The sequence below is a fragment of the Podarcis erhardii genome (genome assembly GCF_964252035.2).
Source record: "Podarcis erhardii genome assembly, chromosome: 11".
Classification (NCBI taxonomy): Eukaryota; Metazoa; Chordata; class Lepidosauria; order Squamata; family Lacertidae; genus Podarcis; species Podarcis erhardii.
In genome coordinates, this window is record NC_138501.1 from 17,215,957 (window position 1) to 17,243,388 (window position 27,432).

At 38.6% G+C, this 27,432-nt stretch overlaps 1 protein-coding gene across 1 annotated transcript in view; it reads right to left on the reverse strand.

Moving 5' to 3' along the window:
• Positions 1-27,432, reverse strand: part of DMXL1 (Dmx like 1) — a 71,156-nt gene that overhangs the window by 36,577 nt on the left and 7,147 nt on the right. Inside the window, exons 3-19 of the mRNA XM_081880639.1 lie at positions 25,574-25,651; positions 24,518-24,596; positions 22,681-22,807; positions 19,495-19,561; positions 15,980-16,155; positions 14,407-14,596; positions 14,072-14,237; positions 13,080-13,292; positions 11,811-12,055; positions 11,055-11,721; positions 10,798-10,919; positions 10,159-10,248; positions 8,059-8,161; positions 5,705-5,821; positions 4,194-4,415; positions 2,054-3,712; positions 691-801 (exon numbers count right to left, since the gene is read on the reverse strand). Of these exons, the coding sequence (XP_081736765.1) occupies positions 691-801; positions 2,054-3,712; positions 4,194-4,415; positions 5,705-5,821; positions 8,059-8,161; positions 10,159-10,248; positions 10,798-10,919; positions 11,055-11,721; positions 11,811-12,055; positions 13,080-13,292; positions 14,072-14,237; positions 14,407-14,596; positions 15,980-16,155; positions 19,495-19,561; positions 22,681-22,807; positions 24,518-24,596; positions 25,574-25,651 (4,432 nt within the window). The remainder of the gene's footprint in view (positions 1-690; positions 802-2,053; positions 3,713-4,193; positions 4,416-5,704; positions 5,822-8,058; positions 8,162-10,158; positions 10,249-10,797; positions 10,920-11,054; positions 11,722-11,810; positions 12,056-13,079; positions 13,293-14,071; positions 14,238-14,406; positions 14,597-15,979; positions 16,156-19,494; positions 19,562-22,680; positions 22,808-24,517; positions 24,597-25,573; positions 25,652-27,432) is intronic.

A 27,432-nucleotide genomic window follows, 5' to 3' on the forward strand; every position in this document is an offset into this window, starting at 1 on the left:
ATTGTTACAGCTGTATAATTTATAACATGCTATCATGCTAAATGCAAGGGATCCACATCACATAATTTGGCTTTTTGCAAATAGGCACATTAGATTTACCAGTCTAAATATGTTACGTGGGCATTTGATTGTTAAATTGAACACAGAATTATGCCAATCTCTATGAAGGCCCCATAAGCCTTACATCAGGGGTGGGAAAACTTTTTTCAGTCTGAAGGCCACTTACTTTGGGGTAGCCAGAATATAGCCTACAAAGTTAGACCACATCGCTCCATTCAGGAAAACAAGAGGCATTATTAAGAGTTAAATGACACAATCCAATCAGGCAAAAGCATGAAGCAGTCAGTGCCAGTGAGGGGATGTGAAGTGAAGAGGGTAGATGACTTGGGGAGAATCCTAGAGGCTAACTGAGAGGCCTTGAAAACCACATCTGGTCCCTGGGTCTGAGGTTCCATATACCTGCATTAAATGAAGAGCCCCAAACCAAGCCAAAACAACAATTGTCCAGGCAGCCCTAGTTGTGCAATCATACAAAGGAAATCCAGTTGCTCAGTGGAGAACTATGAAAGCCGACATCAGCACAATGACAGAGCTCCCGAAGGCTAACATTTCCTCAAAAATCAATTGTTTCTAAAAATGTTGCCCTACATAATGTAAAATTGATACTATAGGCAGAGTGAAAACCATTACCTTGGTGAAGGAGCTGGGCTCTGTGAGCAGGTGGCAGCGAAGTTGTCATAAAAGAGTGAAGACGTACAGCCAAAAGAAACTTTAAACCACATTCATCAAGTGTTTCTCCTCCTATGATTAAATGTTCAGTGTATATAATTTAATTCTTCATGGAAAATGTAGATATTCATTCCACCCATCATCTTGTTTCACATAATTTAAATCGCATTAGGAACACATGGTTCGACAATTTTATAATGTCAGGAAACCAGTGTGCAGTAAAAACTGATTTACTAGCAATCAAAAACTATTCTAAATTAATATTGTAGACAATTATAGTGTTCATTAATTTGCTCACAGGCAATAAGTATAGCTGAAGTCCTGCATAATTATATTGTGGTATTTTTCAGTGCACAATTGTGTTACATATTACATCCAGAAGGAATATAGTCTGGATACAAAGGAGATGAATGTTGGACATTTGCAAAATAATACAGTCCAGATACAACATTGGGTAGCTGAGAATGACTCTCTCCCTCATCTCTGAGTACCTACCACTAAATCAAAAGCTGTAACTGCTCTATTTCATTCACAGAGCTCTTTGATTCTCAGAGGGCAGCTGTCATGTTATATGCCTAAGCAAGTGTTTCAGTGGGAGGCAACTTCTGAAACCAATCAACTAACCATGTGTAAGACCTGACAAATAAAAAATAAGTATAAAAGGTTCCTAAAGGGCTGAAGCCTACATGGTCTGCCATAGTTGAACTATATCCCAATATGATGTTAAACCACTGTATCCTTCAAAACCAATCCAATTAAATCCTTTCTATCGTATGCCTGTGAAATTAAGTTTCACCTACTTTGGTCCCTCAGATTTCATAGACTTCCAAACCCTTTCGTAATAAACAGATACATTCTGTGACTATTAGCAACACTAGCTAATGGATTATAAAAGTATTGGCCTTTGTATTTCAAAGTGCAATCTAAACATGTTAACTCAGAAACAAATCCCATTGTATTCCAGGGAAGTATTCAAAAGTTTTTAGCCTAAGAGCCACATCCAACACCAAACAATCACAATTCCCACAACAGAATGTCCCCTTCCTCTCTGCCCCCTGCAGCCTCTGTTCACATGCCCCAAAATCTGCTCCAGGTCCTCAACCTTCTCTCCACAAGCAATTTTCTGGGGCACAGAGGGAGAGGACTCCATTCTGCCAGTGGTGTCTGTTCCCCTGACAAATGGATATCATTCGATTTCTAAAGCTTGGACTTTAAGTATATAGCACATCAGATGAGTATCTAAACAAGCATACTGTACATAGAAATTCTGAAACAGTTTTGAGAAGGTAAATATCTCATTTAAACAAATCATGAGAAAACTCACCCTTGCTTTTGTCTCTGCTTTCTCCTATATCAGTGCTGGTAATGGCAATTGTATCGACCAAGGCCATCAAAGACATCTGCTCCATCCTGGTGAGACCGGGTAAGCTAGCGTGAAGCAAGTGCCGCGAAAGAACTTGAGCATGCTCTGGTCCAAAGTAAGTTGGACTGTACTGAGAAAGATCAATAACCTTTGGCTTTTTATCTTCTTCATCTACTTCAAACATAGTGAGATCATCCGTATGTAGATTGGAATTCTGAAAGAGATCGTCATAGTTTTCATCTGCCACCTCTTGCTTCTTAAGGGTTCTTTGGTTATTCGACTTCTCTGTACATGATGTATATGAGCAGTCCTCATCTGCGGCAAGCAATGCATATAAAGGTAGTGGTGGAACAGAGTCTATTTCTGTATAGTCTGTAATAGTACATTTGCTAAATGTCATGGGGTCCCGCGTACTGCTCCCACTGGCACATATTGAGAGAGAACGGTACCGCTTTTCATGCTCGGGATCGTCGATGGCAATAACTTCTCCAGCAATGCATTTCACAAGATGAGAGAGGATGGCTTTTGCTCTACGCACTTTCCCTAGATCCATGAGTTCCAAAAGCTGCAGAGGATGGTACTGAGGTAAAGTAGGACATAATGTATGAGCTGCTTCAAAGAGGCCAGAATCTTCCATCTCCAGGGACAGATCATATACAGTTCGTTTCCCACTAAGTTTCTGAGCGAGACTTGTCATGGATCTAGTCAATGTCCTCTTGGGTGGGTGACCACCAGATGACTGACTTTGTTTTATTAAGCTTATTATGGATGGTGTACTCCCACTGTAAGAGTCTAGAGCAACTGGTTCTTGCTTTGTAGGGGGCTGCCACTGAGAATAAACATGCATTTCACAATCCATCCCAACTACGAGGATGCCATCACGAACCCAAGATAAAGAAACAGGTAAAGGTGGTGAACCTTCTACTGATGAAACTAAATCCACACATCTTAGCAATATAAATCTAGAAGAGCATGACGTTTTAGCATTTTCCCACACAGGCAGTACGAGCATCTCCTTACCACTTTGTTCTTGCATCTTCCCAGACAGCTGACCAAACATATACAGCTTTGCCCCAATGCCTACTGTTAGGATATGCGAGCCGTCTTCTCTAGACATCCAGTCTAAGTGAACCATATGATTTGTTCTAGGTATTAAATTCTCATTTCCATCTATCACTGAACTGCTGTCAACACCCAAAGAGTCCAATGTTGGGTTTAGCTCATCTAAGTGAAGCGTTTGTTCCAAGATCCAACAAGAGCCTCCTGTAGATTCGCATTCAAAAATTCCAACCGTCACCAAAAAGTCTTGAGATGAGCGACTGTTTACAGTTGGTGTTCGCTTATATGCCACAGCTAAGCGATTTGTATGTGCACAGCTGATTTCCAGAGCTTGGCCTGGCACAAAAAGAGCACTACTGCTAAGCAGTCCATCTTCTATTAGTAATGGCCATTCTTCCCATATATACATGCCACTGTTCGTAATACTCTCTGCTACAGAAGTCACACCTGATTCCACTGCTAATCTGCACCTCCAAAACCTAACCTTACCATCTGAGCATAAAGTTGCCAGAAGATAAGGTGCACGACATACAGGATAAATGGAAGAAGAACTCAGGTGACCTGAAATTAGGAAGAAAGAAACCCTCAGGATATCAGATAAATATATTTTTAAAAATACTGTAAATCTCCTAGAGGTGACCAGCATTAAATGATCAACAAGTTTAAATAAAGTATAACAAGAAAAATACAGAATTCCAAACTGACAGCCCCCGCCCCCCAAAATCAGGAAGTACAAATAGAGTGGTACCTTGGCACTCAAACGGCTTGGCTCCCAAACTGGCTCCCAAACACCGCAAACCCAGAAGTAAGTGTTCTGGTTTGCGAATGTTTTTTGGAAGCCGACTGTCCGATGCGGCTTCCGCAGCTTCTAACAGAGTGCAGAAAGCTCCTGCAGCCAATCAGAAGCTGCGACTTGGTTTTTGAATGGTTTTGGGAGTTCAACAGACTCCTGGAACAGATTAAGTGTGAGAACCAAGATACCACTGTAAATCCAAAGTTAACCCCCCCACACAATTCCCTCCCCCCCCCCCAAATTACAAACCTGCTGATGGTTTGATGCTTATGATCTCTACTCCTTCTGGTAAATTCAATTCTTGACTATAGACAATTTCTGAAGAAAGAGTAAGTTGGCTGGTACTTTGAAGGTTCTCTTTGCAGGCTTGATATTTCTGAGTAAAGGAAGACTGGAGCTTCTCTTGATCTGGAGAAGTGTAAAGCTCTTCTTGAGATGCTGCTTCACATGCCTTGGCGTCTATTTTTTCATCTAAAGAAAGTGGACATTTTAGCTAGATGTATTATAAAAGCAGGTTTTTTAGAGAAATAAAATAAAAATAAAATCTATACCCCATGTATTCAAATTCTAGCCTAATCCTGGCTTTGATGTTTACCTATTTTCTTTCAATGGGTTTAACGTGTTTGTGAGCTCGGGGTCATGTAGCAACTATCATGAACTACCCTTGGCACTCTAAGACTTCAAGTATCCACAAGCTGTTACAACTATTTATGTAACGGTTTAGTAGTCTGTATACTATATTTTAATACTGAAATACATTAGCAAGGCAACAGTCACATTCTGTCCCCATAAGCTCTACATAGGCAGACCCTAGAGATAGTGAACTTGACTTTTCAAAGCCACACATAGCAATAATAGCCAAATTATCAGATGGAGCTGTTGACAGAGTTCTTCTTTCAGATACGGGAAAATGGGTAGCCCACAGCAAATTGTTTCAAGACTAACATACCTCACATGACAGTCTGAAGATAAATGATTTAAGAACTGTAATGTATTCATTCTTGTACTGGAAATGTTACGCTGTCTACAATGCACCATTCTGCACAACACCATCATTTTGGATTAGTTGCACCAATGCAAACTGCCATATTTGTATTGATCAAATTAGCGCTACGAAGCACCTTTTAAGGCTCTTTTAAAAATATTAAGCTGCACTCAAACACTGGATATGATTCAGCCCTTACTTTCAACAGGAGGTGTGCTTAATTGCCTGCTTAAAAGCAAACACATGCAATATGTTTAACTGAATACTACCCATGGCTGGATTTCTACCCATTGCTTTTTAGGCAGACACAGACTGAAAATGACTTGTTTTACTTTACTAATATTGGCCTGGGTTGCATCTTCCAAGAATTCTCTCGGTGTGCCTCCCTTCCTCTTTCCACGCTGCTGCTGCTGCATCACTGACAAGCTAAAATCTACTTTGTTTTGTTGTTTGAACCCAGGCTCACTGTTTGTTTCCTCCAAACTTGCATCAAGTCATACAATGACCTAGTATTTTCTTAGTGATGAAGCAGCAGGGAAGTAGCAATGTAGAAACTTTATAATAAATGATAGCTTATTTGAGAAGATTTTGAGGCAAGGACAAAAAGAAAAACTAAATCCCATGCGTGCGCGCGCGCGCACACACACACATTTGAAGAAGAACCAAAAATATTATTGAACTACAGCATTGCAATAATAATCAAAATAAGCAAGCATTCTATCAATAAATGTGCTTTATAACTTTAAAGTTTACATTACAAATATAAATAACCTACCTACTGAGACTGGTATGGACTTCAAATGTAATTTCCACATATGTAACATTGAACAGTTCTGAGTATGTTCAATTACTATTAAATAGAACTTTTCAGAAAACCCATTTTTCTGATATCCTGCAAAAATGTAGACAGATTTAGTTATTAGTAGAGAATAATTTGAGCAGTTGTTAACTACTGACTGGATAACGTTCATCCCTCTGTTTTATGGTATGTATGCATTCAATTTATATACTTGAAGGACCATCCTTTGTATCAAAAACTACAGAGTTTTTTACTTGTTAAGGAATCATGTTTTTGACACAGATTTAGTATGGCACAAGCTTTCACGGAATCCAGTCCACTTATCAGATGCATGAAATGTTATCCTGGGTTGTAAGTACATATAAACATTTGGAGGGGGCGGAGAACAATAAAGTCAGAAAGAAACAGGGGTGCAGAGTAATGGGAGTACAATATGGTGTTAATCGTGCTATTTTATTTTATGAGCAGTGGCCATTCATACACCAAACACACACACACAATATTTAACAAGCCAGACACTCTGGCACACCTGGTTGCAAAGGGATTTATTATTTCATGAGAGAGAATAAAAATTGAGCCTTAGGCCACAATTCTATGCACAATTAGTTCAGAGTAAGTCATACTGATTTTCGTGTTGCTAAGAGCCAAACAAGATGTGACAGTAAAGGTGTCGTTAGGAAAAACATTAATAATAATAATAATAATAATAATAATAATAATAATAATAAGAGCATGAGTGATTTTCATCAGGTTCTCATCACACAAGAAGGGAAGATTCCGCTTTTACTTCCCAAAACACTATTCTGATTAGGTAAAGGCAGGCTTCCCCAACCTCGGCCCTCCAGATGTTCTTGGCCTACAACTCCCATGATCCCTAGCTAGGAGGACCAGTGGTCAGGGATGATGGGAACTGTAGTCTCAAAACATCTGGAGGGTCAAGCTTGAGGAAGCCTGGGTAAAGGTAAAGGTAAAGGACCCCTGGATGGTTAAGTCCAGTCAAAGGCGACTATGGGGTTGCAGCACTCATTTTGCTTTCAGGCTGAAGGAGCTGGCATTTGCCCACAGACAGCTTTCCGGGTCATGTGGCCATCATGACTAAACCGCTTCTGGAGCAATGGGACACCGTGATGGAAACCAGAGCGCACGGAAATGCCATTTATAATCACACAACCACCCCAAATTGGCTTTGAGAGGAAAAAGCTCCCAGAAGTGAAAAGGGACTTTTTCCATATGTGGGAGGGATGATTTTCACTGTGATGGTAGCTAGGGATTTAAGTCTCTTCCTTCAATGTGGCTCTGTTGAAAATTCCTTTACTTTTGCCACACCAAAATAAAAATTTAAAAATGTAATTTTCTAATGATGCATGAGTTCTTGGAACTAAGGGCTGACTCTAAACATGGGACTGGAATGCTGTTCAAACTCAATCCAACAAGTCCCTTTAAACATATACAAATGATTATACATGCCATGGCAATTTGGCACTGTAGAATAGCAGCTTCTGAACAAAAGGACTACATATTCAGAATTTTAGATTACTCTTTTCTAGACTGAAGCCTGTACAATAACTGGTTTACATACACAGCAGAGTGAGAGGAGAATAAAATTCAATTGTAATACAATAAAAGAAATAAAAGAAGCAATAAAATACAATTAACAATCAGTATGAAAAATGGGATGGATGTGGTGTCTCCCATCTTCAACCACAAATCCAGACACAGACCACCTGAATGAAGCTCATTGACCAGTTTGAGAAACCCTGCTTTAGAGGCAATTAAGACATTTAGTTTGGCTCTTAGCAACATTTGGCCTTCTGCATTGGCCAGCATGGGAAATCTTTGGCAGATATGCCTTGTGGACATGAACATTTGTGAAACTATTTTGTTTTTAAAGACTAAAAATGAATTTTAGGAGACACAATTATAACTAATAGTATACAAGGTAAACTGTCAAAAAAACAGAAGTTAGTATAGTCATTTCAGAACACTTATCATTCCATAGAATCTGTAAGATATTTAAATTTTAAAATAAAAAGACAATAAAAACCATACCGCAACAGCACACCACGTTACAACTGCTACAGCAGGTAGAAAATTTTTTAAGTGGTCCACCAAGACCTTCAGCAATCATCAAGTAGTCCATGGGGGGCAAGTTTGGGAATCACTGCTCTAAAATATTAACAGTATGCTAGGATAAGCCTGTTGCTTACGGGACAGGAATCCCATTTTCTTACTATAATTAGAATACAATCACTGCTTTAGATTTCATATTTCCACAGATTGTTACACAGTCATAATGCCATTGTATTGAGAAGTTACTAAAGACGCTTTACCAGAGTCAGGTAACATGGTGTTTTTCTCAGACAGTCTATTTTCATGATTATTCAAAATGAAATCTTCTTGAAAAACGTGAAGTAGCTGCATTTTCCCACCACGCTAAATAATAAAAAAGCATATTAAAACAAAACATTCTGCCCAAATTAAATTTAAATAGTCTCAAATACAATATGTTGAAAATATGCAATACTTTGCTGAACACATTTTTAGGAGGCAAGGGGTGGATTAGCCCCTGAGAGGTTGAAAGAAAAATCAGGGAAGAGGAGTCCCTAGAGAAGCTGGGAAGTGGAGCTAGAGCAGAGGAATCTGCGGCTTCTGTTGATTCTCTTATGACGGGACCTTCCCAGAGAGTGGTAATAATGCCTACTTTTATTTCTTTGTGGCCCAACCCTATAAGCCATAGAATAAAAGCAGGAATGGCTATACTGCTCCACCTCCACCAGTGTAATACTGCCTCCCTAACCTCCTAGAAGATGAGCTGTTGCAGCCATCAAAGAAAATTTGCCCAGACTTAGGTTCCTACCACAAGTCTGGAGTCACAAAGCAAGATGACCCGCTGTGCTGCCAATAGCATGAGAGGATGACTCATAAGAGGCTTCCCTCAGCATCACTGCCACCCCCTCCTCTTCAATGTGTTTCATCTTCTTTGCGACTACACAGGCTGTGTAAAAGCCTCATCCAACCACTGATTAAATGAAGTCTGTATTCCCTTAAGTTTTACCTCTTATAGTTGTTTTAACTGCATGTCTTTTAGTTCTTATCTGTTTTAATTATCAGTTTTTAGCCATCCATTATCTATGTTTAATCTCGTATTCTATTCACATTTTTTATCCAATGCCTGTTTCTTTGTTCTTATTTGCTTTAACAATTATCTGTCTAAATGCTAACTGGTATTTTAGTTATATGTTTTTCTTATGCTGGTCTGTGACTGTAATAAAGTTCATTTATTCCTTCGTTCATTAGAGAAAACTTCCAAAAACCTAACTTATTCACCAATTCATTTTTCTGGATCAATGCATATTCATCCCAAAGAGGGAAGTATCATGTACTGTGAGGAACTCATTGGTTTGCGTGTTATTTGGCAGGAGAATGCCAATTGATGCAGAGACGAGATGAGCTGAACTTAAGGTTAGGAAAAACCATCTGTAAGATTTGGTATTTGCCACCTATGTTCTCATCTGGTCAAATGAAGTGATGGGAAGTCCTGGCCAAAACGATGTGTTCTGCTTTGTGTATAAAGGGTGTAGAAATGTTTGCTTGGGCACGGACAAGCCATCTCCTTGCTGTGGTGTCCATTCTACTTTCTGTAGTGGCTCGGGGACGTGGCAGGCTGATTTGCTGTAACTTTACACCTTTCTTTTAATAAAATCTGAGGCAATTTTACGTGAGGTGGCAACTGGTTAGTAGCATCCCCTGACTCTGGGCTGAGAAGGGTGGGGTAGTACTGTTCTACCTATGCTAGCAGACTCATAGCCAGTTAGAGAGAGCAAAGAGATTCCAGTTTTCCCCAGACCAGCTGCCAATGTTTGGGAAACTCACCGCAACCCTGGCAGGATACTGTGGTTCCCCTTCGTCACTTTCCTGCTGAAGTGAGCTGAGGGGGCCAAGGCTGGGAAGCAGTTACGGCCAGTTTGGTGGTAGGAAGGAAGGTTAGTCCTTCTCACAACATAAATAAAAATACAATCTTTGCAAAGCTTGTCCCCATTCCTCAGCCACGTCCCTGTTCTTACAGTGCCAGAAAGGGCCATTCTCATTCTCCAGGATGGGATCATAATGATTAGACCCTGCCTGGCCTTGTTGGGATGAGCTAACTCTGAAGATCTTGGAATGCCCTCTAGAATAAGGTTATCAGATTTTTTTCAATGAATCCGGGGACACTTTTCAGCTTCAATGAATTTTGTATGGGGACTGATTTGTAAATCCAGGGACTGTCCCTGGGAAACGGGGACGTCTGGTAACCTTACTCTAGGAACCACAGAAGAAAACACAATATTTTGCTCATTTTTTCAGAGGCATATTATTTCTAGAAAACAGGTTATTTCTTTTGAATAAAATAAAACAATGATGTTTCCACCCATAAAATGCAAGCGCCTTACCAGCTCTGTAATGGAATTCAACTCTACAATGCATCCTGGTCTAGCTGTGGATTGTTGACTTATGATGTTAAAAACTTCACCAACGTATTTCTGTAGAGTTATAAAGGTCAATAGTTACAATTTTTGAGATTACATCCAGTCATATCTCATAAACCATTGTCTGAATCTTAATGTAATGTAATCACTTGGGACTTTATGAGAAGGTATTCCTGCTTTACTTAAAAAAGAGTGAGAATTTCTATTTTTGTGAATTCCTGAAGGCAAAACAAGTTTTGTTCTGAGAAATCTGGGTCAGGGATGGGGAACCTGTGGTACTCTGTGATTACAACTCCCATCATCCCAGGTCATTGGTCATTCCAGGTGGGGTGGATTAGAACTGGATTCCAGAAACATTTAAGGGGACACAGATTTCCCCATGCCTGATCTAAGCAAAGCTCAAAAACATAAAAATCTCCTTATAATTTCGGGAGCCAAGATAAATCAAGCCTGAAAAAGATTAGTCATACTTTATTAAACTACAGGGCAAGCTAGACTTGATGCATGTGGCAGGAATTTAATCCTCCCCTTGTGATCTTTCTGTTAGATTATGTTAGATTTCTGTTAATTATGTAATTAACAAGCCTACTGGCCTTTACTTACAGAAATTCCTGGATTTGATAGCTCACAGAGAAGTTTTTTGGCATCGATTATAGCTTGATACAGTCTCAAATATTGTCCATCACTTGCAACAAAGCAAGCACTTGGTGAATTACAGTATGCACCTAAAGGCAATTATGAACAGTCTGATTTAGGTAAAAAAGATCAACGAGTACCAGTACATACACACAGTTTTATTCAGATATCATTATGAGTTGTTACTATGTTCCTTATTTTATTTATTCATAGGAGGGACTTACCTAGGCAGTAACTGGGTATAAGGGTAGGCAGCCATGCCACATTTGAAAAGGCAGAGACATGAAGAGAATTAATTCTTGCAAGCTCAGAAACTCCACCAGAAAAAGATAACGGCCCAACTGGATCAACTCTCCAAAGGATAAGTTCACTGTAAACAGCAGTGAGATCCTGTGATGTGCTTGCTGTGCCTTCATCATGAAGTCTCGATGGTGAGACGTCACACGACTCTTTTATGCTGTCAACAGCCGGTGTCCTTATTGCATTATGATGAGAGGTTGTAAGCAGCAATGGAAGTACTGAATGACAAGCCAAGTCATTAAGATGGAAGCGATGACCACAATACCTTGATTTGTGGGAAATACTGAGTACAACTGAAAAGGCAGATTCCTCTGCAAAGCTGACCAGCCATTGGTTTAGAGATCCATCTGCATGTTTGGAAATCATCATAACATTTGGGGTGAAGATACTTAATTTTAAGCTGTTGGTTGATTTACTATGGCCGGAAGAGATTAACATCGAGCAGGAACGCCCAAGGCTAGATGGTTTCTGTTTGCCTTGTTGAAGAGCAAGATCCACATTCTTTGTACAAGCGTACATCACTACACTTTTGCAGAGCGAATTTGCATCACCAGTAGGGAAGGCCACAGGAATCCTCGAAACAAACGATACCTAAAAACAGAAATGGTACGGAGAAGCATTGGAATCAAGTGGAACACCTCAAAACTATTTTAAAATTTTATTCAGAAGAGCCACAGTACCTGTACTTGGCGAAACATGCCTGGCTGGTACTCATCAAGCCAATCTACATGCCATACTAACAGTGACCCATCCATAGGATGAATACTAAACAACATGTCTGCATTTTTATTCCATTCAGACAGCTGTACTTCAATCTCATGATCAACAATAGAAGATGACAAGGGGATATAGCTTGAATTTGGAGCTGGTTTTTCACCAGCAAGTTCTTGATTTCCTTTTTGATCTTCTCTATTGCCATCGGTTTCTGGTGAGAGAAAAAAGTGTCGCTGTCAAGAGATCTGCACACTGAAACCATCCTTATAATTACAGGCAATGTGACATTTTACAGCATTTTCTAGAACTCAAAAAGTTCTAGCAGGTTGAAACAGACATCTCCTATACGCATACATTGACCTAGCACACATGTTACTTTAGACCACAGCTAAGTTTGACTGTGGTTTAAAGGTGAAGGGCAGTGTGTAAGTGAACAGGGAGGAAATAGTTGCCTCTTCATGCCACCCTTCGCTCCTGCCGTGATACTGGGAGTTAAATCAAAGTTACGCTCAAACCAAGACTCAGAGCTGACTCTCTCCAATCAACCCACAAGCTGTAACCAAGCCTTGTTCTTGACTTACACCTCAAGACTTTGTCTGGCAAAGACAAGCCACAAGTCCAGGTTCAGATGTAATGGTAGCGTGGCAGAAGTGGGAGAAGGGAGAGTAAATTTGCTGTTATTTTTTCCTTGTGCACCTGCATTCTGGACAGTCACCTTTAAACCATCTTTAAGTTTAACTTTTTTTCAAGTGACATGTGAATGAGACAACTTTGCCAAATATCCATGTTCAATATCTCCATCAATAATTTACTATGACTATTTTCAAAAATATTTCATATTTGGTTTATCTAACAAGGCAATGTTCACATGAGGGATAATCCTTGTTCTGTGGGTAATTAATGTCTGATTTAAAAGCTTTAAATGAAATATTCAGAATCTAGAGGTCATGGCTTCAAGATTAAGAGTTACACAGACAATGAACTCTCTCGTGCACTTAGGGAAAGAATCCAAAATTTTGCAAGTGGGCTTTCACACATACAATAGGACTCCTCCTTCCTCTCCTCCCCCTGCAACCCTCTGTGTGCTCTCAAAATCTTCTGGAGAAGATTCCAATGCTCTGGAGCACATTTTAAAGGTGCCTGTTAAAACATACAAACTAAATAATAAATTAGTGTATTATAGGCATTACATTGTTTCCAAAAAGAGTCAAACAAACCAACAGTAGGCACTTTACCTTCATCAGATTTTATCTCTGTCTGATTAGACTCTTCAGTGCTGACCTCTGAAGAAATATGCTCAAAACTCTTTTTTAGTTGCTGTAGAAAGACTTCCATTGATAGGGTAAAATGCAATTCTTTATTATTCAGCCAGTGTACAACAAAAGGCCCACTCTTTTCTTCATTTTCATTAAGACTCAGAGACATGATGGAAGGGAGCAAAGGAATGTCTACAAGCAAAAGACTAAACTTACTTTCTCTTCAAGATGTACCATAACTTTTAAATTATTTCCTTTTTAGTAAGTAAAACTTAACTGCATTAGAAGATGGACATTAACACACACATGCAAAAATCTGGACATTAACACACACATACAAAAATCACAGGACAGTTAATCCTACATTTCTTTAATAAAGCACACCCAGAGATATACATAGACCCCACTCCCCTCTGCCCACAAAAAAAGAGAATACAAACATGACTGCTTGAAAGTAGGTTATTAACATCTCAAGGATTCATGTCCGAAATTCAAAGAGCTTTTTAAAGTACACCTGAAGATTTTGGGCATGCTCATTGGGATTTCTGATTTTCTTTTATTTCAGCAGCAGAAACTAAATGTTATCTGACACAAGGAAGGAGGGCATGTCCAATGGACAAAGACCAGTCTAGTTTTTTTGTCTTTGGCTGCAAGGTGCCAAAATAACCCAACCGTGGCATGTGCGATTCACTTTCAAAGAAACTAAACAGATTATATGGCACAGTTTCATTTGAGGTTTTTGTTATTGTTATAAAATTTATATACCACCCTTCATGCAAAGATCTCAGGGCCCTGTTCCAGTTAACATAAATTATTTTCTGTTAATCATCTTCAGCAGCAGTCAAAGCCTTGAACTGAAGCTGTATATCATCATTATTTACAGTCAGACAGTATGTCTATATTACTTTTGCAGGAGAATTTAAAAATGAACTGTACCCACTTATAAAGCAAAAATTGGCATTCATAATCACCTGTAGCTGGATTGATGCTGGCAGCAATGTGGAAGTGGCAAAGTGCATTTGATTGCAGCGGAGTGTTTCGATGAACTTCGTGAGCGTCTTGCTGATGCGGCAAGTATCCAGTATGTGCAAGTGCTATTGACCTCCTTCTTCCTCGTCGAAAGGGCTTTAGATTTAACTGTTGAGAAAATGACATGTTGTACAAAAGCAGAAAAGTAATCTAGCAGCCGCAATATAGCTCAGATTGCTATTTCTCAACAGTCAGCAGGTTAGTATGGTTGTTACTTTAAATACAAAACTATAATGATCTGGGAGGCTTACTCAAAGTCAGGTAATTATCTTCTTACCTCTAAAGCATTTTTCATGCTCTCTTTACTAGAAGCATTCCTCTTAAAGTTGTTAGTTGACTTCACAGGTTCAGGCAAATGGTTGTATCCACCTCCATATAACAGACTGTCATTTGGCAACAAAGTCTCTGCCCAGAGACGGCATATATTATCTTTGCAGCATGTCAACAGCACATTACATACGGCACCACTAGGACAGGGGAAAAAGTTTTTTAAAAAATTCTGCAGGGGTTTCTGAATTTTATACTGTGCTGCTACCTATAGCAAGTCATATTTTTCTGCTTTGAAGTCAATACTACACATGAATACTTGGAAATAACTTTTTTAAAAAAATGTAAGACATGTTCCTATTTCCTTACCACCCTTCTACTGCAGCAGTATGGTGCAAATTAGGACAATTCGAGCCACAGTGGGCTTGGATATATTAGGTTCCTGCTTTGTTTCCCTATAGCCAACGATATTTGGATGGTGCAACACTGGTGAGGACACAAACTCCTAACGCTTTATGCACAGTGGTATCTCGGTTTTCAAACATAATCCATTCCGGAAGACCGTTTGAGTTCCGAAACATTCAAAAACCAAGACTCAATAGCCGACAGCTAGGTCTTCAGATCTTGCACTAAGCAGAAGCCACATAGCACATTCGACTTCCAGGGCTTGTTTGAAAACCAAAGCATTTACTTCTAGGTTTTCGGTGTTCGAAAACTGAAACATTCGACTTCTGAGACCGAGGTACCACTGTATAAGTATTTCCTACAATTAGTCTGATCGTTATTAAGTGACTCTCATTCGATGACTATGTTCCACTCATGGATCTATCACACTAAGCAATTACTCAGTGCTGAGGCAGTGATGGAGAACGAAAATGTGGCCAGACAGTGCGCTGCTGAAATCACTTACCTACTGTATTATAGGAACTTTTATGCCCACCAGCCAGGTAGATTAAGGTGATTTTTCATTTAATGTCAGAACACATGTGCGGAACTGATGTCAATGTTGCCAAAGTGTCGTACAGCAGACCTTCAGGGTGTTATGAGTGCTGGATGGTTCACGAGGCTTTGCACTGTGGCAGATATTTTACACGCTGCTTGTGGCATTTTACGGAAGCCTATTACATGCAGTAGCAGTGGATGGCATGGTGGAGGGTGCACCACTCACCTGACATTTCTATGCTCCCATTGCTGCTAAATACTGGGATGTAGAAGGGGAGCAATGAGATGGTGGTAAGGTCAGTGCTGTGCAAACACACTGCCAAGAGCATCGTATTGGCTCCTCCAGTTTGCACTGCACTGACCTTAACCCTCCCATTTTCTGTCCTGATCGGCAGCTGCAACTCAGCTGGAGGGAGGTCAGGTGTGCAGCACAGCCCGACCTCAGGGTCTACTACTGATTATATAGCTCCATAATCTTATATTACCTGTTTTGGGATCACTACCGGTGAAGACTTACTTAGATTCATCTGAATAATTACTCAACCATGGCTGATTGGCACAATTTTGAGAGCACAAGGCAAAATTTGAAACCATTCACAATTTCTACCAATTCAAAGATGGAACAGTGAAAAAATGCTCACCGTGGCATGTAGTTACTTGTCTTTCGCCAGGAGAACCCATTAACAGACCGAGGATGAACCAAGTAGATAAAGGAGAAGCCTACTTCCTGTGTGATTGCTTCTGGTGCTGTAACTGGAGGTGTGACTGCTGATTTCCAGCTATCAGTGTTATACCACACCTTTACAAGACAATCATCCTAGCAAAGAAAAAGTGATATATATTAGAACACTATTTTCCATAATTGCTACACAGAGCTAATTCTTCCGCTTTTGCTCACTCTTAAATAAGCTTTTCAATACAACTGAATAGAATTATTTTCGACAGAATTATTTAATCATGTTGAATGGAGGATGAAGTCACCTTTTCCCCATAAAAACAACTTTTAAAAATTCTTCTTAATCTGTGGTTCATAATTTCTGCCAATTATTTTTAATGAACTCCATCCCTCACCAGGGCCACTTCTTTTTGAAAAATGTAAGCAGCAGCAAAAAAAAAGATCATACTTGTCAGGGAACTGCCATCGGAGCCAGAGGGAGAGGGAGGGCTCCAGAGGGATTCCGGAGAGCATACTGGGAAGGAGAGAAGCAGCCCATCTTCCGGGGAAGGAAATCAGCGTAACACTAGTGGAGAAGGGGGGCAGATGGGGGAATCGGCGAGGTGGCTCCATGACTCCTCGCCGGAGACCAGCGGGGAGAGCACGGGTCCTCCGCTGCCCACACCCTCCCTGCGCAGGCTTCCGTGCAGGGAGAGTAGGCGGAGACTAGGCGTCAAAGAGCTTCTTTGCTGGAAGAAGTTCAAGAAACGCCCACTGACGGATTCTGCCAGCGATTGAGACAGCCACGGGTGAGTGGTTGTCTGGACAGAAAGGGTTCACCCAGGTAACTCAGCCAAGCGTGGCGCTGATTTACGCACGAGCAACCCCTAGAACCATTACAATACTCTTTCTGCAAGAAGAGCCAAAGGAGACTCCATTTCTCTCCCGAGTTCTCTGCCCTTGTCCAATCCTAGTTTCTGTAGATGTTTGATTCCCATGACACTCATCCACCCTCTGGTTATGAGTACAAAAACAAAAATATAAAATGCTTTGCACTAAATGCTGATCTCCCTCACCTTGCATGAACTTCTCAGCTACTGACAGATTCATAGCTGGCTTATTTTAACTGAAACTCATAACTCATTTCTATGTGTGTAAATAGTATGTGTGTAAATAAGGGGGAAATTTGGTATTTTAGTATGCCATGCAGTTAAGATATCTGAACCATAATCAGAGCCCAGGAAGAAAGAATCACTGAAAAATCCAGTATAATAGAAAAATGGTTACTGAAAATAATAAAGAGAAAATGGAAGGTGAATGAAGATAGATTAGCTAAATAATTATTCAAGAAAGAGATAAGTAGTTGTAAAAATTACAGAATTAACAGTCTGTAAAAAAAATGTAGTCTATAGTCCAAGGATGCCAAGAAGTTATGACTACATGAGATAACAATAGAAAAGCATGAGCATAAAGATATCAATGAAGCACTAGAGAAAAGCTGGTGAAGGACAAGATTTATCATGCTGTTTTGAAGGGCTGTTAAAGGCTTATTTGGAATTGAAATAAGAATGTGCATTGGCATAGAAGGTGCTATTAAAATAAATTTAAGATCTGAAAAAAAGAAAAATATCAATGGAAGTTTTCATAAGATTTGCTAATTACAGAGTAAAAGATGCAATTCATATAAATGTTTGGACAGGGTGTTTACTTAAAACAGACAACACAGAGGCTGATGTTTTAGCAGGTATGCATCTGAAAATATTAAGAAACAAATAGTAATTTTTGACCATTTGTTTAAGAGAGAGACAGATGAGGGACTACTTTTATTCTTAAGTTTTTGTTTGGAAAAGAATGGATTGCACTGCAGAATACCAAAGAAGGTCAACACTTGTTAGACATAATCAAGAGTTCTCTCCAACAAGCAAATAAAACCTAACCACTTAATGCTAGGCTGATGTTATTAATCCTTTCATCTCTCTCAAGCAGAAATAGAATTTCTTGAGAAAGGAAGGGAAGGGAAGGGAAGGGAAGGGAAGGGAAGGGAAGGGAAGGGAGAAATGAAACATGAACAAAATAGTAAGAAAAAAATGTATAACTGAATAATGGATAATTTAAGATTATCGTCTGTTAACATATGGAGTCTGAATTAATAAATGCATAAACATCATTAGGCTATTGAAAAAAGAAAAAAAAGCTTCAATAATTCACCTCCAGTATTTGATGTTCACTTCATCAAATCTGGCCCCCTTGGAAAAAAGTTTGGGTACCCCTGTATTAGAGCAACTACTGCCAGTGTCAAAGTATTTTCTTAAATGGGCATCCAATAATAAATAGCAGCTATCCATTTCCCTTAATTTTGGCACTATAGCCAAATATGTCAATTCCACAGAAAGTCATTCTGTCTGAAAAACAAGTATCACATGATTGCATCTTAGGCCTTAGGGGAAGTGTTAGCTGCTTCAAACAGATGACCATGTTATTGCAATATTATGCTTCTGTGCTGATGATTATTCATCCAAAGAGCACAAGAACTGTGAAATCCAATATGTTAAGAGAAAAAAACATCACACTGGATTTTAAGTTAGCTGATCTTTTGTCCAAAATTTAGTTTATAAAGGTGACTTATTATAACGAGCAATTTATTTTATTTATAAATTTGCATAGCACTCTTCATCTGAAGATCGCAGGGTGGCCCACAACATAAAATTGGAAATTATATTGTATGACTTATTCTTAATATTCTTGGAGGAAACTAAATTATGGTTTGTGAAATCTGTAATTTCCTCTTCTTTCAAGCAATTTATAACACTGTCGCAGCATCACAGTTGCTCCATGGATGAGTAGAGTTTGGGAAGATAGGGGCTTTTCGCAAAACCACAGACTTACATAGCCGATTAGCTATGTGGACTACAACTTTCCAATCTTTGGCTTGTTAACCACTTGTGACTGTGTCTGCATGCTGAACATTCTACAAGGCATAGGAGTATCACAGCTAAGCTTGCTTTGCCCTGCCTTTAAAAGCTTGGTGGTGGTCATGTTAACCCATTCTTGCCCTGAACTTTGACTCAGGACTACTGCTTCTAGTCCAGCTAGCCCTGTCATTCCTGTTGCCTAGTCCAAGCTCTGAGGCTGTTATGATACTATGCTTGTTGCTGAGCCTGCACCTTTAATCTCCCTGTATAAAGATCTCTTCCTTACTCTCAAATAAGAACCTCTGTTGCCATGGTCTGAGTGGAAGCCAAGATAGGTAGTACCTATGAACTGCCCTCCCCTCCTCTTACTATAGTCACATGAGATGGAAAATGACTTACAATGTGTGTGTAAGAATATCAACATTGTATCCCTGGTTTTATTGGTTCTTTTCATTTTATTGCTTTTTTCAGAAATGTTTCATTGTATTTTTATTGTAATTACTCTTTCTTACTTTAATGCTATATGCAGAAAGCCTAGGTGTGAAGTTAAAATAATAAATATATTTCAGATCCTATGAAACTGGTTTACCTTTCCTGCAGTAGCAAAAAATTCCCCATCTGGTGAAAACTTCATTAGCTGAACTTCAGAAGCAGTTCTGTGAACAGCAGAAAAGAAAAGGAGTAAAAGATGTTCATCGTGATTTGATACCTCAAAAGCTTAATAAAACTGAACTTGAGTTAAATATTAGAGTTAGCAAAATCACTTATTTGAAATTCAATTATTTTTGTTTTAGTTGCAGATGATTAATTACAAAACTGATGATACAAGTTATGTGGTTTACTTGGCTGTTCGCCTACCAAAAACAAAGTTACAACATTAACACAGGTTTTACAATGATAAAGCTTAATAAAATCTGTTGAAACCCTGTTTCACTTCTTAGCATTTGCATTGTTTGCTTTATTTATGATGGATCACCCTTCTTAGAGTAAAAGGGTGCTAAATACTCATATGCACTTCCATATGTTCTATGTTGTAGAAATGAAACATCTACTACATATTTTGGAAAGTATCTCATATATAACACTTTTTAATCTGGGAAACAACATACAAGTATTCGCAGGAATACTGGCAAGTAGAGTTAAAAACATATGGTCAGAATATATCCATGGAGATCAGGCGGGCTTTCTGCCGGGCAGGCAAATGAAAGATAATATTAGAAATATAATAAATTCCATAGAATACCTGTCTGCCAGGTATGATAAGCAAGCCATAATGATGTTCGTGGATGCAGAGAAAGCATTCGATAATATAATTTGGGACTTTTTACTAAAACAGTTAGAATATATGGAGGTCGGTATGAACTTCTTCAACGGAATAAAGGCAATCTATACGGAGCAAAAGGCCAAATTGATTATAAACAACGTGGTGTCAGAAGAAATAACGGTAGCGAAGGGTACAAGACAGGGTTGCCCACTCTCCCTGTTGCTATTTATAATAGTACTGGAAGTACTTCTGAACTCAATAAGACAAAATAAGAAAATAAAAGGGATTAGAATTGGTCAAAATGAATATAAAGTTAAGGCAGTCGCAGACGATTTAGTAATAACAACAGAAGATCCGCTGAACTCAATAAAAGAGATACTGGAAGAACTGGAACAATTTGGTAAGGTGGCTGGTTTCAAGTTAAATAAAAGAAAGACTAAAATAATGGTGAAGAATTTAGATTCGAAGGCAATCGAGGAATTACAACAACAAACAGAAATAGAAGTGGCCAAAAAGGTGAAATATCTAGGAATATGGATAACCCCGAAAAATATAGACCTATTTAAGAATAACTATGAGCAGGTATGGAAAGAGATAAAAAAGGACTTGGAGAGGTGGGGGAAGCTGAGATTGTCATTCTGGGGTAGGATAGCTTTAATTAAGATGAACGTTCTCCCGAGAATGTTATTTCTGTTCCAGAACTTACCGATAATCAAGGGCACTAAGATATTTAAAGAGTGGCAAAGAGGAATCTCAAAATATGTCTGGCAGGGCAAAAAACCAAGGATTAAGTTTAAATTGTTAACAGAAGCTAAAGAAAGAGGGGGATTCGCTCTGCCAGATCTGAAATTATATTACGAGGCATCGTGCCTTTGCTGGGTGAAAACGTGGATAAAATTGGAAAATAAGGAACTATTAGATCTGGAGGGGTTCGACAATAGAGCAGGATGGCATGCGTACTTATGGCAGGGGAAGAGGAAGCACAAGGGTTTCGCAACACATATCTTTAAAGGCCCTCTAATGGAAGTTTGGGAGAGGAATAGATTTTTACTAGAACCTAAAGTACCACACTGGCTATCCCCATTGGAAGTTATGAGCGTGAAAAAAGTAAACATGAGAGGTGATTGGATAACTTATGAACAATTGTTAACAAAAGTAGGGGGGACATGGAAACTGAAACCATATGACCAGGTTAAAGAAAAAGTCTATGATTGGTTACACTATTTCCAAATAAACAAAATGTTTAGACAAGACGTTAAAGAGAGATGATACGCGGATAAAGTATCTAAATTCCAGACTGAAATAATAAACAATGATTACAAAATTCTTTCTAAAACGTATAATATGCTATTAGAGTATAACTTGATAGATGAGGAAGTGAAGTCGGTGATGATTCACTGGGCAAGGGACATCGGCCATAATATATACTATGAAGAATGGGAGAAACTCTGGAAAAAAAATCTTAAATTTACAGCTTGCATAACGTTAAAAGAGAACCTCATGAAGATGTTTTACCATTGGTATATAACACCTGCAAAATTAGCAAAAATATATAAAACTTGCAATAAATGCTGGAAATGCAGGGAAAAAGAGGGATCCTTCTTCCACATGTGGTGGGACTGCAGAAAGGTCAAAGGCTTTTGGGAAAGTGTATATAATGAAATGAAAAGTATATTAAGATATAACTTTGGGAAAAAGCCGGAGGCTTTTCTGTTAGGCCTAGCAGGAAGTGATATAAAGAACAATGACAGTAAATTCTTTCAATATGCAACAACGGCCGCAAGGGTCCTATTGGCTCAAAATTGGAAACAACAGAACATACCGACGCTTGAGGAATGGAGAGCAAAACTACTAGAATACGCGGAGATGGACAGATTGACAGGGAAAATTAGATATTTAAAAGACCAAAGGTTCATTGAGGATTGGGGGAAATTTGTGGAATATCTGGAAAATATAAGTGAAGGTCAGATAACGCTAGTTGGGTTTAAAAAAGCTCTGTGAAAAGGTTGGAATATTGTCTAAAGAGAAAAAGAAGGAAAGAGAAAATAATGTCAATATAAGCCAGGATTTGTGTGAATTTGTTAAATTAGGGTATGGATGATTTCAGGGGAAGCTGAAGGAAGTCTTATAGAAAGAAATCTGCGACAACAAGGTGTAAACTGCTTTATTTTTTTGTTTGTTATGATCTAAAAAACAATAAAAATTATGCAGGGAAAAAAAAGAATTGCAGTTTACCAAATATGAAATTAGACCTGTGCTGAGGACAAAGGAAGTCAATTAGAAAAGAATAAGAATTGAAACATGGATATACATTTATTATTTGTTTTGTATCTGTATTTTTTAAAAAGTCTGTTCATTGTGTGTGTTTGTGTTGTAATAATAAGCTAATAAAAAGCATATATAAAAAATGAATTGCAGGATACTTATCATTTAAATATACTGCTTTGGAGTAATGCACCGGTCCATGGAGGTACAAAAACAAGTGTAAATTAGTCTTAATATATTTCTTACTTGCACTGCCAAATGATTCTCCAATTCCGAGCTTCTGTTTTTTCAGGATTTTCATCTTCTGATGGGTTTTCATAATTGACATTGGACCAAAGCTGCAAACAACTGCAAGCCGTCAATAGACGGGAGCCTAGATTTTGAGAATGTGCACACATAAATTAGAATAAAAAATAGTAGATAAAGTCAAGCTATAGACTCTGAAATAACTGTAACAAACAATATAACTATAAACCAACTATATACTCTGAAATATACACCTGAATCTATAAAGTTTTAGGTGATCAATCTAAACTGCTCATAATGAAACCACTTCATTTGCATACACAAAGACTAGAACTGGCAACTGCCCTGTAAGATGGCAAATTGGCAAGAAGTCAACTGGCAAAAATATGCATGCCAATCCAGCTATCAGAATTCCATCTTTATTAGTTGTCGCCTAGAGGAAGGGAAGAGATCGATCTAGCTTCACTTACCAGCAATGTACTTCAGCAGCTTCTCTGACTACACTGACTCAGCTAGTAAAATTCCATTTTTAACTGCCAAGTGCCTTATGAACAGATGGGACAGGCCTGTGTAAAGGATTCTCTTTATGAGGGTAAGCATTAAGGGATGGTGGGAACTCAGTAGACACATACATGAGGAATGATAAATCAGAAGGATTTGGAACCATGGAAGAGCAATGATGGCTGCAGAGAATCTCAATGTCACTCAACTCTTGCTAACTAGTCAAAGAACAGCTTTTTGGTGTCCAGCCAAAGAGTAAGGGATAGTAGGAAGAACCTCCAGATCAGAGTAGCCAGATGTTACTGGTCTCCAGCTCCAACCAGGCCCAGCCAGCATAGCTAAAAGTCAAAGCCGAGTCCAACAACATCTGGGCATCATTTTGGCTAATTCCAAGTTAGATACACTGAAGCCTTAACTGCACAGCATCATGCATTGGGGCGAGAATGAGGCTTTGAGTTTGCTAGGAATTCTGCAACACAAGTAAGGTGAGCAATATGCATTGTCCTGGTCAATTTCTTTCAAATTAAAAATACTGATAAAGTAGCATGTGAATCCTAAGATTTAGGAAGTGGGGACTGTGTTGTAAAAAATGACTGAAGAGCAATGCTGTTTATATCAAATGTCCATAGAATCAAAGAGTCATCTAGTCCGACCCCCGTTATGCTATTTAGACATGTGTGTTTTTTTCCAATTCATTCATATAAATGTCTCTTATTCCTCCACCCCCAAGCAGAAAAAAATAATCAGTTCTGCAAAGTATCATAAGCTTCAACATATATTCAAGTCAGTCAGTTACAGGAAAACAGAAAGCAAGGTTGGGGGTGTGGTTTGAGAGGAATCTTGGAAAAGAAGGGTACTTGAGAATAAACAGGGAGGTCCACTTCAGGGGAGGCTCGGGTTCCCCTGAATTCAAAGCACTCCCACTCCCCAGGCATACCCCTGGGATGGGTGAGTGTGGAGACTTATGCCATTCCTTCAGCTAAAACACTTATTTTCCCTCTAGCCACTCCCTATTCTCCCTAACCAGCATGAATTTTATGTTGTGAACTGCTCTGAAATCTACAGCGGTATACAAATTTAATTAATTAATTAATAATAATAATAATAATAATAATAGCAATGAAGCATGAGATTGGGTTGTTCTTCTATTACATATACTCCCCCCACTGTCATCCTACAGGATTGCTCTGCCCAACACTACACTTCCTTCCATAGAAACATGCCTAAATATGAATTGCATTATTGTTGTTGTTGTTGTTGTTGTTATTGCCATAAGATAATTCATTGAAAGGCAGGGAGAAAAGAAAGGCAAACATTCAGCTGATTTTGTATTTACCTGTTGGATCCCATGTTAAGTTATGCACCGCATCTTCCAGTAAAATTTGATCTGATTTCTGCCACTGATAATGTAATCCCTACAAACGAAACACAAATGCAATACAAATTGTTTCTAAACACCTATATTCAGTTGGCAGAGTTGTCAATTAAAGCACAAGGAATTCAGAAGATTTGCCAAACTTCCTTCAGCAACTATAGGACAATATTTCCAAATAACTGAGATAGCAATGACGAGTTCTAAAGGTTCAATTCTATAAGCTGAAACTGAAACTTCATTACAATGAGCCCAACACTTACGCAAGAGTTTTGTTCCAGGACTCTGCATGCAATGGGGAAAACATTCAAAATCAGGAATCCCAGGAACCGTCCCACCCCACCCCAGTGAGGCAGAGGACTGCTCCCCAGGGGCTCTGGGAAGGTCATTGCCCTCCCATGACTTTCCCAGAGGCCAGTAAGCAAGTCGGTGCATCTGAAAGAAACTGCTCTATGTTTGGAAATACCGGTACTTGCATCAAATCTACAGCACGCGAAAGAAACTGGTCTATGTCTAGAAATATTTGCACCAAATCAAGAAATAAACTGGCATGCGAAAATGCAGAAGTTGATTTCAATAGTAATTTGTTTTACTACCATTTTGATGGTTTCTGTTTTTTATGTTTTTTGCCTGCTCATCATAAAGTGGCAAAACCCCATAGACACTAGTTTCTTACAGTTCAGCAGCTTGTAGCTCCATTTGCAACAAAATTTTAAAAAAATAATTAATTTGTAATTATTGTCTGCATATACTGTACTTTCAATATACCAGAAACAATAATTCTATGGTAAACGAAGTTACACATAATGCATTTTATGTTCCTAAAGCAATAAAGTTACTTTTGATACTTAAAGAGTGCATAAAAAACCAAGTATTGCATTTTTCCACTCCCCTCCCCCCACAAAAAATTCTGTTCCCTCCGGGGAAAAACCCACCAAGAACATTTTCCCTCCATGGCTTCAAATAAATACAACTCACAATGCAAATGCTTAGCAAAGATAGAAAAAATAAATTACTTACAGTATGATGACTACTCTTCTGTTTTAGGTGTTGAACTGGCTCAAATATACAAATCACATTCCCATAAGAAGCTGCAATCTAAAGCAAATAGCATTTTAAAATTAGTTTGTACTGTATTTACTTGCAGATTGTGTTACTTTCCTTCCATAGCCATAAACTTCTTTGTATCTCCACGCAAAGAGTCGCCATCACAGAAATGGCAACTGTCTAAGTTATTTTGAAGATACACAATATTCATTTGTTTAGAAATGGCTACATATAGCTCTGTTAAGACTCAAAATATATCTAATTACCCGGAGGCTGGGAGCTAAAATGCACAATTACATTTGTTCAATTTATATGGTTCATGTATTTTAAATGGGGTGAGAAAGTGATATGCATGTAAAAGATACTCTGAAACATGATAAGAAATGTGTGATATGGATCAGAATTCAGCAATCCTGGGTGTCAAGAGTACAGTAATTTGAAAAAGAATACATACAAGATGTTAACATGTAAGGAACATTTAAAAATCTAAAGCAAAAAAAGCTCAGTCAGTCTGAAATAAAAGGATTAAAGACAAGCAAGGGTATAAAAAAAAGCAAAGAGAAACCACCTATGTATATTTGTATGTGAGGCAATAACAGAGACATATATAATCACAATTTTACATATTGCACAGAACTGGAGAAGCAGATCCAAAAAACGTAGGGGAAACTAATGAAAAGAAGTTTAAATACTTTAACTTCAACTATCATCTGTCAGAACCATATTCCACTTTAATGCACAATATAAATGCACAATATATGTGTATAATGCACTATTATTTTCATGGACAGGTCTTATTTTTTAAAAAAACGAAAACTTTATAATGTTACTTTTGCAGAAATTCTGGAAAAATGCAGTGAGATGCAGGTTCAAGATTAAAAATCTATTACAAAAACAAATTACAAGGCAAAGCAATCTACAGATGAGCATGACCTAAAAATGCCAACTAGAATCTTGTCAGAACTATACAAAATCTAGAGTAGGAAAGACAATAAGAAGGTAGAAAGGTATTGCGTGCTTAATAAAGAAAGTGATAATCTCCAGTATTCCATTCTCACGTGGATCTCAACTGTGAAGAGGAGTCTTATGTTGGGGAAAAGTTTATGAATTTGGTAGTGTGTTTAAATTCACACCTTTCCTAACAGAAGGATGTTCATTCTCCTTTCATGATCTATGTTTATGGAGTTTCAGAAATAAAAAGAAAAGGCAAGAAGTTCAGAGAGTGGATGTATGAGCAAAATCAAACACACCCTATCAGCAAAGGAGAAAGCAATGTTGGATAAAACAGAGAATCCAGAGTCCTAAGATTGTGTCTTAAACTTCAAGAGAGGGCAAGAGAGATCATCAAGAAATCTGTTCCAAGGTAACTCTCAGTTGATTTTTAAAATTGGTTTTAAGTTTCATTTACAACAGTAAATTACTATGTGTGTCTCCTACTATATGACCATATCTTAACCTTCCAGCCACTCCTGCAGACATCTGAAATAGCATGAAGAGACTTCTCTCCAAGGTGCTAGGTTTTGATGCTGGCATGGTTCACATGTCATATTCAAACACAGTTAAATATTAACTATGGTTTAATGCATATCAGCAGAGTGCTGCTGCATGCTGCTCTAAGTTCGTTTCACTTTCCTCCCATCCTGGCTATGCCAGGAACAACAAACAGCAAAGCCTTGTATGGTGTCATCAAAATCATGGTTTGTTTCTTGCCTAAACAAACAACATGTGATAGCCAAGAAAACGAAAGAGGATAGTCTCATGGAAAAACCTGTACTATCTCAGCCACAAGATGTCTTAGCTGGCTATGTACCCACCACTGTAGGAAGTGCCTG